The sequence below is a fragment of the Stegostoma tigrinum genome, chromosome 1 (assembly GCF_030684315.1).
Source record: "Stegostoma tigrinum isolate sSteTig4 chromosome 1, sSteTig4.hap1, whole genome shotgun sequence".
NCBI classification, from domain to species: domain Eukaryota; kingdom Metazoa; phylum Chordata; class Chondrichthyes; order Orectolobiformes; family Stegostomatidae; genus Stegostoma; species Stegostoma tigrinum.
Window position 1 is genome coordinate 100,770,360 of NC_081354.1, and position 15,389 is coordinate 100,785,748.

Consider the following 15,389-nt stretch of genomic DNA (forward strand, 5'->3'; position numbering starts at 1 on the left):
CCTCTGCGCAAAGAACTTTCCACGCATATCTCCCTTAAATTTTTTCCCCTTCTCACCTTGAAATCATGACCCCTAGTAATTGAGTCCCCCAATCTGGAGGGAAAAAGCTTCTTGCTACCCAACCTGTCTATACCTCTCATGATTTTGTAGACCTCAATCAGGTTCCCCCTCACTACCTCCGTTTTTCTAATGTAAATAATCCTAATCTACTCAACCTCCCTTTATAGCTAGCGCCCTCCATACCAGGCAACATCCTGGTGAACTACCTCTGCATCCTCTCCAAAGCATCCACATCCTTTTGATAATGTGGTGACCAGAACGGTACGCAGTATCACAATTGTAATCGAACCAAATTAACTGTAACATGATCTGCCAACTCTTGTACTCAGTACCCTGTCTGATGAATGAAAGCATGTCGTTTGCCTTCTTGACCACTCTATCCACCTGCGTTGCCATCTGGACCTGAACACCCAGATCTCCCTGTGCATCAGTTTTTCCCAGGGCTTTTCCATTTACCGTATAGTTCGCTCTTGAATTGGATCTTCTAAAACACATCACCTCTCATTTGCCTGGATTGAACTCCATCTGCCATTTCTCTGCCCAACACTCGAACCTATCTATATTCTGATGCATTCTCCAACAGTTCCCTTCACTATCTGCTACTGCATCAATCTTAGTGTCATCTGCAAACTTGCTAATCTGGCCATCTATACCTTCCTCCTTTTCATTCATGTATATCACAAACTACAGTGGTCCCATCACAGATCCCTGTGTAACACCACGGGTCACAGTTCTGCATTTTGAGAGACTCCCTTCCACTACAACCCTCTGTCTCCTGTTGCCCAGCCAGTCCTCTATGAATCTAGCTAGTACACCCTGGACCCCATGCGATGTCACTTTCTCCATCAGCCTACCAAGGGAGCCTTCTCGAATGCCTTACCCAAGTCCATGTATATGACATCTACAGCCCTTCCCTCATCTATCAACTTTATCACTTCCTCAAAGAATTCTATCAAGTTGGTAAAACATGACCGTCCCTGTGCAAAACCATGCTGCCTGTCACAAGTGAGCCCATTTTTTTTCCAAATGTAAATAGATCTTATCCAGCAGCTTTCCCCACCACTGACATCAGGCTCACTGGTCTATAATTAACTGGATTATCCTTGCTACCTTTCTTAAACAAGGGGACAACATTAACAATTCTCCAGTCCTCCAGGACCTGACCCGTGCTCGAGGATGCTGCAAAGATATAATCTGTTAAGGCCCCAGCTATTTCCTCTCTAGCTTCCCTTTGTAACGTGGGGTAGATCTCATCTGGACCTGGGGACTTATCGACCCTAATGTCTTTCAGAATACCCAATACTACCCACCCCCATTCCAACTTGACTGAGAGTAATCAAATGTCTGTCCCTAACCTTAACATGCGTCATGTCCCTCTCCTCTGAATACCAACGCAAAATAATTGTTAAGAATCACACTTATTTTCTCTGACTCCTCCCATAACTTCCCTCCTTTGTCCTTGAGTGGGCCAACCCTTTCTCTAGTTACCCTTTTGCCCCTTATGTATGAATAAAAGGCTTTGGGATTTTCCTTAACCCTGTTTGCTTCTTCCTCACCCAAGGATTTCCCAGCTTCATTGTCGACAGGGACCTCAACTGGGTCCAATCCATCTCCCACACTTCTGCCCTCACCCCTTCTCCGTTCCACAACAGTGGTAGGGCTCCTTTTGTCCTTACCTACTATCCCAGTGTCCACATCCAGAAGATCATCAGGTGCCATTTCAGCCACCTCCAGCAAGATACTACCACCACCAGATGCACATTCCCCTCCCCTCCCTTGTCTGCCTTCCATAGGGACTGCTCCCTCTGGACGTCCTGGTCCACACTACCTTCGCACGTGCACACATTCTGCTCACAAAAAAGACCCTGAACTACCCATTACAATAAAATGTGAGGCTGGATGAACACAGCAGGCCCAGCAGCATCTCAGGAGCACAAAAGCTGATGTTTCGAGCCTGGACCCTTCATCAGAGAGGGGGATGGGGTGAGGGTTCTGGAATAAATAGGGAGAGAGGGGGAGGCGGACGGAAGATGGAGAGAAAAGAAGATAGGTGGAGAGGAGAGTATAGGTGGGGAGGTAGGGAGGGGATAAGTCAGTCCAGGGAAGACGGACAGGTCAAGGAGGTGGGATGAAGTTAGTAGGTAGGAGATGGAGGTGTGGCTTGGGGTGGGAGGAAGGGATGGGTGAGAGGAAGAACAGGTTAGGGAGGCAGAGACAGGTTGGACTGGTTTTGGGATGCAGTGGGGGGAGGGGACGAACTGGGCTGGTTTAGGGATGCGGTGGGGGAAGGGGAGATTTTGAAGCTGTTGAAGTCCACATTGATACCATTGGGCTGCAGGGTTCCCAAGCGGAATATGAGTTGCTGTTCCTGCAACCTTCAGGTGGCATCATTGTGGCAGTACAGGAGGCCCATGATGGACATGTCATCTACAGAATGGGAGGGGGAGTGGAAATGGTTTGCGACTGGGAGGTGCAGTTGTTTATTGCGAACCGAGTGGAGGTGTTCTGCAAGGCGGTCCCCAAGCCTCCGCTTGGTTTCCCCAATGTAGAGGAAGCCACACCGGGTACAGTGGATGCAGTATACCACATTGGCAGATGTGCAGGTGAACCTCTGCTTGATGTGGAAAGTCATCTTGGGGCCTGGGATAGGGGTGACGGAGGAGGTGTGGGGGCAAGTGTAGCATTTCCTGTGGTTGCAGGGGAAGGTGCCGGGTGTGGTGGGGTTGGAGGGCAGTGTGGAGCGAACAAGGGAGTCACGGAGAGAGTGGTCTCTCCGGAAAGCCAACAGGGGTGGGGATGGAAAAATGTCTTGGGTGGTGGGGTTGGGTTGTAGATGGCGGAAGTGTCGGAGGATGATGCGTTGTATCCGGAGGTTGGTGGGGTGGTGTGTGAGAACGAGGGGGATCCTCTTAGGGCGGTTGTGGCGGGGCAGTTCCCATTATCACTGAACTACCCATTGCCTGCCACTTCAACACATCACCCTGTTCCCTGGCCAACATGTCTGTCTCTAGCTGGCTAGAGATAATGGGAACTGCAGATGCTGGAGAATCCAAGATAACAAAGTGTGAAACTGGATGAACACAGCAGAACACAAGCAGCATCTCAGGAGCACAAAAGCTGACGTTTCGAGTCTAGATCTTTCATCAGAATCCGAATAGTCCCTCTGATGAAGGCTCTCGGCCCGAAACGTCAGCTTTTGTGCTCCTGAGATGCTGCTTGGCCTGCTGTGTTCATCCAGCTTCGCGCTATGTGTTCTAGCAAAGCTCAATACAAGCTGGAAGAACAAAACCTCATTTTCCGCTTGAGGACACTGCAGCCCTCCAGACTCAATATCGAGTTCAATCATTTTAGGGCCTAAACTCTCCCATGCCCTAGCGCCCCCACCCCACACACCAGGCCTTGTTATCACAGCCTGCCATTACACACCACCTGTTGTTAGTCACTAATAGTCCCCATTAGCAGCTACTCACCCTCCCGGCCTGATCATTAGCAATTCTTTGTCTGTCCAACTGCTGTTCTTTCTCTTTAGGCTCTATCTTAACATTTACTCCCTACCCTACCTCTCTCCCCTTTTTTTTCTGCATGTAAACTGACATTTTTCCAGCCACCATCTGTAAGGAGGGGTCGCCGGACCTGAAACGTTAACTCTCTTTTTTCGTTCACAAACGCTACCAGACTTGCTGAACTTTTCCAGCAACTTTTTTTGTAACTATTTAAATATGCTGATTCATATACATTTTGGTTAATTATACTTTCAATGGAGAAGAGGTACATAAACATAGCACATAAATCAAGAATTTGGTTATGAAATCTTTTACACTAAACTATCCTTGACAAGAATTGAATTGAGAATGCAATTATAGACTCCATTTGAAATTAAATCACATATTTAGCCCAACGTAATGTATGCTAATATCCTGTTCTAGAGGATAGTGATAACTGAAGTTCTGCATTTTGCTAAAGAGATCCATCTTTTCACTTTTGTGGACTGTTTGTGTTTAGCTTGTGCTTTATAAAATGTAATGTTCTGTTTTACAGCTGTTAATATATGCAACATTGTGCCACTTTTCTTTTGCTATTTTCTGCCACACAGCAGAGTATCAGTCTTTTGTCCCAAACTGAAGCTCCACCCTCCCATAAGCATGTATATGTGTATTATATACACATTACAGTGTAGCAACTTACCAAAATTCATTCGATAATAGTTTACAAATCTGCAACCTCTACAGATTAGAATGACAAGGCAAGAAACACGGTAACATCACATTGAAGTTCGCTTCCACCATCCTGATTTACAACTGTATCACTGCCACCTCTGCCACTGGATCGGAACCCTGGAACTCCCCACTAGCTGCACTTTTACCCGATAGGCTACAACCACTCAAGAAGGTGGCTCACTATTGCCATTTCAAGGGCAATTGGGCATAGGCACTGCTCACGCCCATTGAAGGAGTAAAGTAAAATTAGTTCCAACGTGCTGCACTGCAGTGCTGTACATAGTAAATTGTTTTGATAAAACTCTGACTTTCTCATTTTGTCCACAGTGATCTGGAACAATTAAGGAAGATTAAACGGCGAAGTCCTCATGATGATACAGAAGCATTTACTGTCTACTTAAGATCTGATGTAGAAGCCAAGTGGGTATAGATCACTTTTATGCCTGAACTAATAGCAATAAACATTTATTAACTTCAATTTCTGTGTACTTAAATCTGATTTTGAGACACTTTGCATTATTTTCTTCATTCCAGGTAAGTTTCTTCATATAAAATCATGGAAACTGTATTGTTGAAACTGCAAGTTGAATGCAGTGAGAATTTAATGCGTGGCCCTCCCAGCTGTTGTGCTGAGTGTAAATATTCTAATGCTTCATGCCATCTCTCAGTTAACTATGTTCTGTGGAAGGGTTACTTGACCCAAACGTTAAGTCTGATTTCTCTCCACTGGTGCTACCAGACCTGCTGAGCTTTTCCAGCAATTTCTGTTTTTGGCTCAGTTAACTGTCATTTTAGCTGAGAAAATGAATAAATCTACGGATTTTTTTTTTGCTTGTGGTAATATTCCCCTTTTACCTTGCAGACATCTTCTACAATGCTTTGCCTTTCTCCATTTTACCCGTTCTAACATTCCAAGTGAACAGTTTTATGTTTGAAATCAAAAAGATGTTGAGATCAAACTGGCTTTCTCTGTTAAATAGAATAACTTGTGTGCTTTAATATGTGAGTAAACTGTCTGTAAGTTGGTATTTCCAAATCGTTTTAGTTTTGGAGAATCAGCATAATTTCTCTTTGAAATTCAAAACTAATGCATTCATGTGGATTATGGACAGTTATCTGAGGAATTCTATACACTAATGTGTAAGATCTAAAATTTGTGCAAGTACAAATTCAGCTTAAAGATTTTATTTATTCATTCATCGGATGTGGGTGATACTGTAGCCGTTGGAGAAAAAAATGTAGTGGTAATTTTATTAAAAGACATTCTATCTTATAGTAGGGATTTCAGTTCGGGCATTGAAACACTAAAATAGCAGAGGTAAAGCTACTTTAGAAAGAGTTCTTTCAAAATTGATATGATGTACAAAGACTATAAATATGCCATGCAATGAAACTTGGAAGCAATATAAGGGAAAGTATTCAAATTGACAAAGCAACAAAATAGTTCAAGTGATAAATGAGTTTTTAAGAATGATTTGGGTGAACAACGATCATAAAATACTTAAATTGTTAGACTTAGACTGATTTACAAGACCATTTCTTGTGTTAAAAAGAACACATTTGAATTAATTTCTATTGGGATAGAATTGGAAGCAGAGAAATTGTTTGATTTGCTTGAACCTTAGTATACAACATTGAAGGGCTGTGAATACTTCTGATGCTTAAGAAAAAGAAATTATTATCTCTGGAGAAGGTACAAAAATATTTACTATGATTATACAAGAAAGGAAAAGTGGCATTCAGGAATGATTGAAGGGTCAGAACTATTTGTTTGGAAAAGAAATGCTGACTGGTAATTTGATGAAGGTTCTCAGGGGTATGGAAGTGTTTGATATGGTAGATATTGAAAAGATGTTTCCACTTTTGTTTGAGACCAGAGCCAAGAGCCGTAAATGTAACAGTCAGTAATAAATTCCACTGTTGCTGAAGCAATCTGCACCACATGGGAAATATTCAGAGAAGTAATTGAAATCAATATCATGAAAAATCAAAGGCCCCATTTCTCTAGTGAAGTGTCCACAATTACTAGTAACTGTTGAGATAAATATCAAACTGAAAACACCAGGTTTTTAACATAAATATGTATGGGAAAGTGGAAATCCAGCTAACGTGGAGAGCAGTAAAAGACAACCAAAGGGTACAGAAGTTCGAGGTGCAAAACTTTAGATTAGTTAAAACTATCAGGAAAGGATTTGTTTTTCTTATTTTAAGAATGAATTATAACGAGGACCCAATAAAGATTGTAGGTGAGACTAATGGACAGCGAAGAAATAACAAAATTGCTAATATTTTAAGTAGTTTGTCCACTCTGGAGATGAATACAAAATACAAGCATTACAGGGAATTTGAAGTTAAGCCCAGGGAGGCACAAATGGATTTAATATTAAATTAAAAAATGGTAATGAGGAAATAGTAAGATTTAATATGCATATCTTTAGGAGCTGATGGTTTATACCCTAGAATCTTAAAACAAATAAGTGAAGATATTGTAGATGCATTATCCATTGACATTCCAAAGTTCTCTATATTCAGCAATAATGTATTGTCTTTGCACTGTAAAGTTACATATAAGGAGGAAGGGATAAAAGTGGTAACTACAGACCTCTGTTGAAGTTAATGGCAGAGATTAACAGAATGTATGATTCCACAGAATCGTATAATTATTGCATCATAAGCCACTTAGTCCATTGTGCCTGCATTGGTTCGGTTACCCCATGTTAGTTTTGGCATTTTCCCCTGCACACATTTCTATCTGTATCATCATCCAAGACTTTAATAAAATTTGCCTCCTCCACATTCCTAGACAGTGCATTCTATACCCAATCTACTGGCTGCGGAAAAAGAAGTTTTTTCGTAAATCACCCTTGCTTTGTTTACACACTACATCTGTGCCCTCTATTCGTTTTTCTTTTACATCTGGGAACAGCTTCTTTCTGTCTTCTCTATTCAGCCTGCTCGTGGTTTTGAAAACCTCCTGTCAACTGCCTTGTCACCAAGGACAACAGTCCCAGCTTCTTCAGTCTGTCTTCATAACTGGTTCTGGGAATGAGAAACTTCATTCTTATAAACCATTCTTCTGCACTCTGTCCAATGAATTCTTATTTTTCCTACAGTGGAGTGGCGACAACAGTATGTCAAACAAATGTCTTGTACAAGTTCAACATCACCTCTCTGCTGTTGTACTCTCTGCCCCATTACAAAGGCTGAGAACACTGAATGCTTTATTAACTGCTCCCTCCACCTGTCTTGCCTGACCTTCAGTGATCTGTGCATTGATTTAGGCCATGGTATTTGAGCACCTGGGGAAGAAAGCAATTCAGTGCAGGTTTGTGAATAGTATCTAACTAGCATAAGATTCTCAAAATAACTTATTTTAGCATCATAGAATTGCAGAATTTTATAGTATAGAATGAGGCCATTTTACCCATTGTTTGTACTGGCTTCTGAAAGACCTACGCAACTAGTCCCCATCTCCAGAACTATCTCCATAGTCCTCTAAGACAACAAAATGTGAGGCTGGATGAACACAGCAGGCCAAGCAGCATCTCAGGAGCACAATAGCTTTTGTGCTCCTGAGATGCTGCTTGGCCTGCTGTGTTCTTCCAGCCTCACATTTTGTTGTCTTGGATTCTCCAGCATCTGCAGTTCCCATTATCTCCATAGTCCTCTAATTTCACTTTGAGACATGTATCCAGGTCTCTTTTGAAACCTCCTGTGGAATTTGCCAAAACCATCCTCCTAAGTAGCCCATTTCAAATCTCAACAACTGAGTAAAAATGTTTCTCCTCATTTCAATCCTAGATCTCTTACTGGCAGTCTTGAAATTGTGAGCCCTAGTTACTGACACAAAAATTCCTTAACTCAAATTTAAATGTTCAAAATACAAAAAAAACTATTCTATTTTAGCCTTTGATTTAACTGGAGTATGTTATGGAGATTATTGACTGTTTTGAAACTTGTGAAATCAAATGTTGGCCCAATTAAGACAAGTGTAAATAAGTCCAATCATGTTATGGAGGTTATGCCACTTCAGATCACTCCATTGACATCACAAAACCATACAAGATACCTGCTGTTACAAAAGTCACAGACCCTGGTAAAATCCTGGCTGTAATACTAAAGGTTAATGCTCCAGATCCAACTGATCCAACGAAGTACTGTTTGATCAGTTTACTCTCAAGGGTGGAATGTATTGGCATTAAGTGGCACTTTATATATGACAAAAATGTCTGCACTTTCAAAATACTTCATTGGCACTTTGCAACATCTTGATGTTGCCAGGCACTGTGTAAATACAAGTTTGTCTTAAAGAATCATAGAATTGACAATACAGTGAAAGGTTCTGTGGCTCATGGCAACCATGATGGTTAAAAACAACCACCTAGCTCTTCTAATCTTGTTTCCCAAAACTTGGCCCGTAGCCTCATGTACCAGGGTATTGCAAGTGCAGATCTAAATACTCTTAAATCTTGAGCATTTCTGCCTCTACCACACTTAAAGACAGTGAGTTCCAGATTCTCATCACCCTCCAGGTGGAAAAAGTATTTCCTCACATCTCTTAAACCTTTGATTCCTTACTTTAAATGTATGGCCCTAGTCATTAATCCCTCCATTAAGGGGAAGTGTTTCTTCCTGCCTATTCTCTTTATTCCCCTCATAGTTTTATACAACTCAATCATGTCCCCTACAGTATCTTCTGCTCCAAGGAAAACAAGCCCAGTCTGTCCAATCTCTTCACAACGAAAACTCTCCAGTGCAGGCAGCATCCTAGTAAATCTTCTCTGCACCTTCTTCAGTGCAGTTACAACCCTCCAATAATATGGGTTCCAGAACTGCGCACAGTGCTCTAACTTTGAGTTGGATGTACTGTGTACTGGTCTTCTCAAGTGCACTTCAGGGTTCTTCCTGACACACTGCTGTAACACAAACTGCTGCAATACAGACTTTATTAAAATAATTTTTTCTTCTACATCTGTTGCTATAAAGGATTTGGAAATAAGAAATAGGGGTAAGGGTTGGCCATGACCCCTCAAGCTTGCCCCACCTTTCAATAGGTGAATGTTCTGTTCCAGGCTTTCGTCAGTTCATCATAGCCCTCGGATCTCTAATATTTCAGAGATCCATCTATCTTCTCGGTAAATACTTGCCTGGATCTAGCGTTTGCAACTTTCTGGGTAGAGTGTACCAAATAATAACTATCCTCTGGGAAAGGAAATGTCTTTTTGAGTCTCTGTTTTAAGAGTGTAAGTCCTCCCCTCCTTACTTTGTCCTGCCCCTCCCTCTCTTCATCTCTCCCTCCTGTGGCCTGCCTTCCCTTGCCAGATCCACCCTCTCTCCCTCTCTTGTCCCGCCCTGCCACCCCCAACCCCCCATACTGCTGCCTCCCAACCCCGTTCATTTTTGTGACAGGTTGGTCAGCAGCATTGGTTCAACAGCGAGAGCGGGCCACAGCAGAGTGGTGAAATTGGCTCCTCCTGGTGTTTGGGATTGGCAGCAAAGCTCCTCCAGCGATCGGGATGGCAATGTAGCAGCAGTGGACTTTTCAAGATGGCAATGCTGGAAATGTGGCGCCTGCTGCCAAAGAAGGATTAATAGCACTGTAGCAGTTTGGCCTGGCCGGGTAGCGGAGCCAGGGACTTGTGACCTGGCAGCAGAACCAGAGACGCCTGGTTGCAGTGGCCCCAGAGTGGTAATCCCTGGTGCGACAGCAGTATGTTATGCTCGGAGTAGGCACTCCTGGCATCATTGAGGCAGCAGTGGTGCCAGTGACTCCTGGTTGTGATCGTGGTCAGACTACAGTGGGAACTTCTGGTTAATGGTAAGGCAGCACCAGCTTCCTGGCTGTGAAGCAGTTGTGGGTTCAGTGGCATCAGCGAGGTGGGCCCAGTAGCAACAAGATGGCGTCTGAAATGTAGCGACTCCTATATTGATGCTGCTGGCGCAGGTGACGGCAAGGCAGTGAAGATCTCGTTCAGTTACTGGAGGTTAGGTGCTGGCTTGCACTGGGTTGGAAGACTGTTATTCTGATCTTTTTATTTCTCTATTTTTCTCTTTTTTTCCCCTCAGAATTTGTTCCAAGAATCTGTACTTAGGTTCCTTTGTACCGAAGATGACACCATAGTGTAGCAATTTGTAAACTTTTCACTGTACTCATTTGTGTACGTGTGACAATAGAGCTAATTTAATTCTTTTGTCAGAGCCTACTTTCTTCATATTTCTTTAATTACCTTTTAGTTGAACGTATGTTTTGAAACCTGGATTATTCTCCCTCAAACTGAATTTGAAATTCTACCATGTTATGATTGCTACCCCACTAAAGAATGATAACTACAAGATCATTTGTATCTGTAAAGAAATGGAACAAGTTTTCCAAACACTTGCATGAAAATTATTTTCCCTGACCAATTAACAAAGAAGAAATATTAGGAATATGAAAATATTCACACTGAACACAAACCAACAAAACATGTTCCTGGCACTAAGATGCTTTAAGAAGAATTCTGTTGACAGACTTGTATATGTGATCATTCTAAGTAAATAACTTGAACTACTTTTCTTGAACTCCTTAAATTTAGAGTACAGAATTTAACAAAGAGGTATTTACAGCACTTCTAACAGATGTTTATTGTTTTTCAAGGGCTCTTGAAGTGCATGGTAGCCGAGAAGCTCTTGCCAGGGCAAAAAAACGACGCCAAAATGAAGAAATTGCACATAAAGAAAGTAAGTTTATATGAGAACTATTTTTAGAGTGTTTAATTATGATTAAGCTGTATTGCTATGCATTACCTTGTTGAGGAGATCCGAAGAAAGGTTCATATTACATTGGATGTATTTGACCTTCCTTTCAGTGGAGTAGCAGATTCCACTGCTTATGGTAGCATTGGTGCTCATGCTGAAATCTACAGACGTTCGGGAAGGTGTGTATGTGGGAGGGTAATATATGTTCAAGAAAGTAATTAATTGGAGAGGAATATAATGATTTGAGGTACTCTTGGGAGAAAACAGAACAATTGTGATAGAGCACGAGGTATGGAAGAGAATAAATAAGAAGTAGAAGTAAATAGTATTTTGCAGAAACTATTACTGAAAATTTTGGGTAACCCATTTGCCAGTTACAAAGTGGTTATGAATGAAGTAAACTATATGTATTTGTATGAGTACTTGGGAGAATATACAGTGAATATTGTAGAGGGAAGCTGATGAATAATTTTATAAGTTGGGAAAAATAGAATGGAATGGGTGAATGTATATGAACAAGTGAATTGCAGAATATCTGTCAGTGTAGAGAGCCAGTGAAGGCTGAAGTGTGCAGACATAGAAATTAAAGCATTGTTTCAAATGGGAATATATGGAAGAGAAAGTGTTATGGAATGTAAAGCAACTTGTGTGGAAGAGTAGAGGAACTATGAGATTTGAAGCAGATTAGGGGAATTGAGGTGCGCAGTAAAATTGTAAAGGAAGCAGAAAGTAGTATTCATCATGAGAACAATTTTGTCAAGTTAAAATGTAACTAAGAACTAAGTAAGTTTTTTAAACCAAGGGAACGGTTCCCACCAAGCAATTAAACAAAATGAGCCAGTCGTAGTATAATAATATTTTACAATAGTAATTAAGTATTATGATAAATCACTGGATCTACAGGGATCTCTAGTAAATGACACCGGCTTAATTTTTTTTAGTGTTAAATCAACTGGGCTGTTAGGAATTCTGACAGAGAGATGACAGGGCTGAGGCTGAAATAACAACTGTATTAGGAACGACTAGGCCCCTCAAGGCTGCTGCACCATTGAACAGGATAATGGATGATTTGATCATTTCACATTTGCTACCCTTGATAACCTCTTGCCCATTATCAAGAATCTATCTACCTCTGCCTTCAACATATTCAGTAATTCTGCTTCCAATACCTTTTGAGAAAGAGACACTTAGTTCTCAGAGGATTTTAAAAAAAACTTCCCTCTCTTAATTAGTTTATTTATTTTTTAAACAATGACCTCCTGTTTCTAGATTCTTTCAAAAATGGAAGCATCCTTGACACATCCCACTCTGGCCCTCAGTGTTTTCACGTTTCAATCAAGATATCTCTTACTCTTGTAAATTTCATTGGATGCCAACTGAACCTGTTCGACCTTTACTCATAAGGCAACCAACCTATTTCATGTATTAGTTTAGTAAACCTTCTTTGAACTGCTTCCAACACATTTGAATCCTTCCTTAAATCATGAGACCGGTACTGTGCATTCTGCCAATACTCTGTATAACTGAGGTGTAGCCTCCTACTTTTGTAATCAGTCCCCCATGCAATAAACAATATATTCTATTGGCTTTCCTAATGATTTGCTGTTCCTGAATTTTAGTCTTTTGTGATTCAAGTGCTGGGCACCACATCCCTCTGGACCTGGTTTAGAAACAGAACAACATATCAATTAAAACATTCAACTCGCAAGGGTGGGTGAATCACAATATATGCTTTTCTGATCGATGTTCCAAAGCTAAAGCCCTTGAATCATGATGTATGATTCTATAATTAGGAAAATATTGAATTTGGATAGTATTTTCTCTCAATACTGCAGCCAGCAGAGGGCATGCAGGTAAACAATGCACTTGTGTATCTGCAGCACCATCTAGTGATCATTTATTTAATCAGAGAAATGATAACAACCAGGCACAAATTTCAGAAAAAGAATTGAGAAATTGGTGATCATTAAACAGAAAGTAGTTCAATGTAATTTTCTTCAAACCATTGAAAAATATGCACTTCAATTCTTTGAAATGAGAAATGGGTATTTGCTTGAAAACATAGAATGCTGTATTAAAGAGTATGGTGAGCGAGCAGGAGAGTAGTTAAAAGGGATAATGGGAACTGCAGATGCTGGAGAATCCAAGATAACAAAGTGTGGAGCTGGATAAACACAGCAGGCCAAGCATCATGAGCTTTTGTGCTCCTAAGATGCTGCTTAGCCTGCTGTGTTCATCCAGTGGTTAAAAGGTGATGTTGTGGAGAAAGATATTCATTGAATTGATGGGCCAGTTGATGTATTTCTTTACATTCTTCCATGATTTGTGCTACAAAACATAAGGCAGCATACAGTGGGATCAGCAAATCGAAGGATCTTCTCGTGGACCTGTTCTTGGGCCTGGTTACAGTATTTTGTAGTTCCCAGATGAAATGACTTACGGCCCATCAATTCAATGCACATGGAGTAGGAAGCATGTGGTGCATTTGGTCTTTGGTGACTCACCAGTAAAGAGTATCAAGTAACCAATATACATGAATGTTGTAATCTGATGACAGTTGAGCCCTAAATGACCCAGATTTGAATCCTTCTCCAATTTTGGAGAAAGTTCTTTATTGGCTCAGGAATCCTCCTTTAGGAGGTCTATTATAATCGTAGTGATAAGAACTGCATTACATGGAAAGATTATGGAAAAATGTGAAAGTTACAGAGCATTGATCAAATTTGCAAATTTTTAGACAGAAAATGTAATGTTAAAGGTGTAAGTGCAATCATTGTTTGTTAATAAACAGGGATTATTATGGCAAAGACCTTGGACTCTTCCAGCCATTCCTGTCAGCGTTTCCAAAATTCTGACCTGGTTTAGATTTCATTCCCAAATATACAAGTCTGTATTTGAAAGGTGGAATCCCTTGTAACAGCTCTGGTGTTTTTCACCACTTGAAAACACTTTGTTTGCTTCCATTTCCAAAAGCAGGATTCCAGGCCGGAGTCCTGAGTCACTGCTTATCTCTTATCTATATGCACTTATACTACTGTGGTATGTGAAAGGCAAAGAAATTGAATTTTTTGTTCAGACAGTAAGAAAATTCTTTTCTTGAGTAAGTCAAAAATATTTCAATGCCATCTCCAAAAATACCCTCTGTTATTTGTCAAATCAAGTCATTAATGCAATGATCTTAAAGCTGTCTGCTTCAGTATATTGAATTCATTACCTAATATTAAATTGGCTATCAGTTGATGCTCTTCTTTCTCCTTTGCAGATCTTTTCAGGAATGAGAAGTTAATGCGGGAATATCGGGAGTTTCTAGGTAACACTATGGTATGACTAATTAATGAAATGCATGGATTTTTTTTAAAAATAAAAGGAGTGGGTGTTGAGTTTCTTCTTATTTTTCTGCCAAGTTCCAGGGAATTTCAAACCAGACAGAGTTGGACTCAAAAGTCTTTCTGGGAGCTTAATGTCCAGTACATTCAAATAAGATCTGTGTCCTGATCAAAATTGGGAGATTTTGCTGATTTATGCAGCCTGTGAGGTGTCCCAAATTGCCATACCATTCCTTCAATTTCTTAGATGCATAAACACTATCAGGCCAGTTTTAAAAATTTATTTGCGTCGAAAATTGATTTGCTAAGAAACTGAGGGGAGCTGACTGGTGGCTTCCAATGAGAGAATTAAATGCTTCTGCACGGTTTCTGATGCCAGGAGTTGAGTGTGAGAGGTTTTGAAGGTTATTCCTTAGTAGCTTTTAGTAGTAACTTTTAAATCTGCTTGTGTGGGCTAGAGTTTCTTCTGTGAGGTAGTAAGAACAGTGACTTAATTGTACGAGAGTTCAAAAATCAGATTCTCAACTCACTAAAATATCTCCCAAATAAGCCCTTGTGCCTTGAGTTTGGAGTCTTGCTGTGATGAAACCTATTTCATGCCTTTGCATCTCTGTAACCCAACTCAATGCATTAACATTGCAGTCCCAATCTTCCTTTCCACAATTGATAAACTCTGTGCTGAGAAAATCTGGCGGGTGAAACAGAATAGCTGCCTGGCAATTTGGGGGTCCTTGTGCAAGAGTCATTGAAGGCTGGTATGCAGGTACAGCAAGTAATCAGCAAAATGTGTCACATGTAATGTTTTATTGTAAGGGTAATTGAATGCAAGTGTAGGGCGTTTAGGATTCAGATATACAGGTGTCAGTAAGACTGCATCTGGAGTTCTGTGTACAGTACCGTTTGTTGTACTTATGGAAGAATGTTAATGGAAACAGTTCAGAGGAGGTTTTTGGTCTAATACCTGGAATGAGTGGATTACCTTATGAGGAAAGGCTAGATAGAGTCAGAGGTAATGTAATTGAAACATAAGGTCTTGAGAGGACTTGAC

General features: G+C 40.8%; 1 protein-coding gene across 5 annotated transcripts in view; it reads left to right on the forward strand.

The window, feature by feature from the left end:
• Window positions 1-15,389, forward strand: part of slc30a9 (solute carrier family 30 member 9) — a 130,205-nt gene that overhangs the window by 43,856 nt on the left and 70,960 nt on the right. For all 5 annotated transcript variants that reach the window (XM_048530082.1, XM_048530055.1, XM_048530092.1 and 2 more), the window contains 3 exons: window positions 4,605-4,697; window positions 10,915-10,997; window positions 14,278-14,336. In XM_048530082.1, coding sequence (XP_048386039.1) covers window positions 4,605-4,697; window positions 10,915-10,997; window positions 14,278-14,336 — 235 coding nt within the window. The remainder of the gene's footprint in view (window positions 1-4,604; window positions 4,698-10,914; window positions 10,998-14,277; window positions 14,337-15,389) is intronic.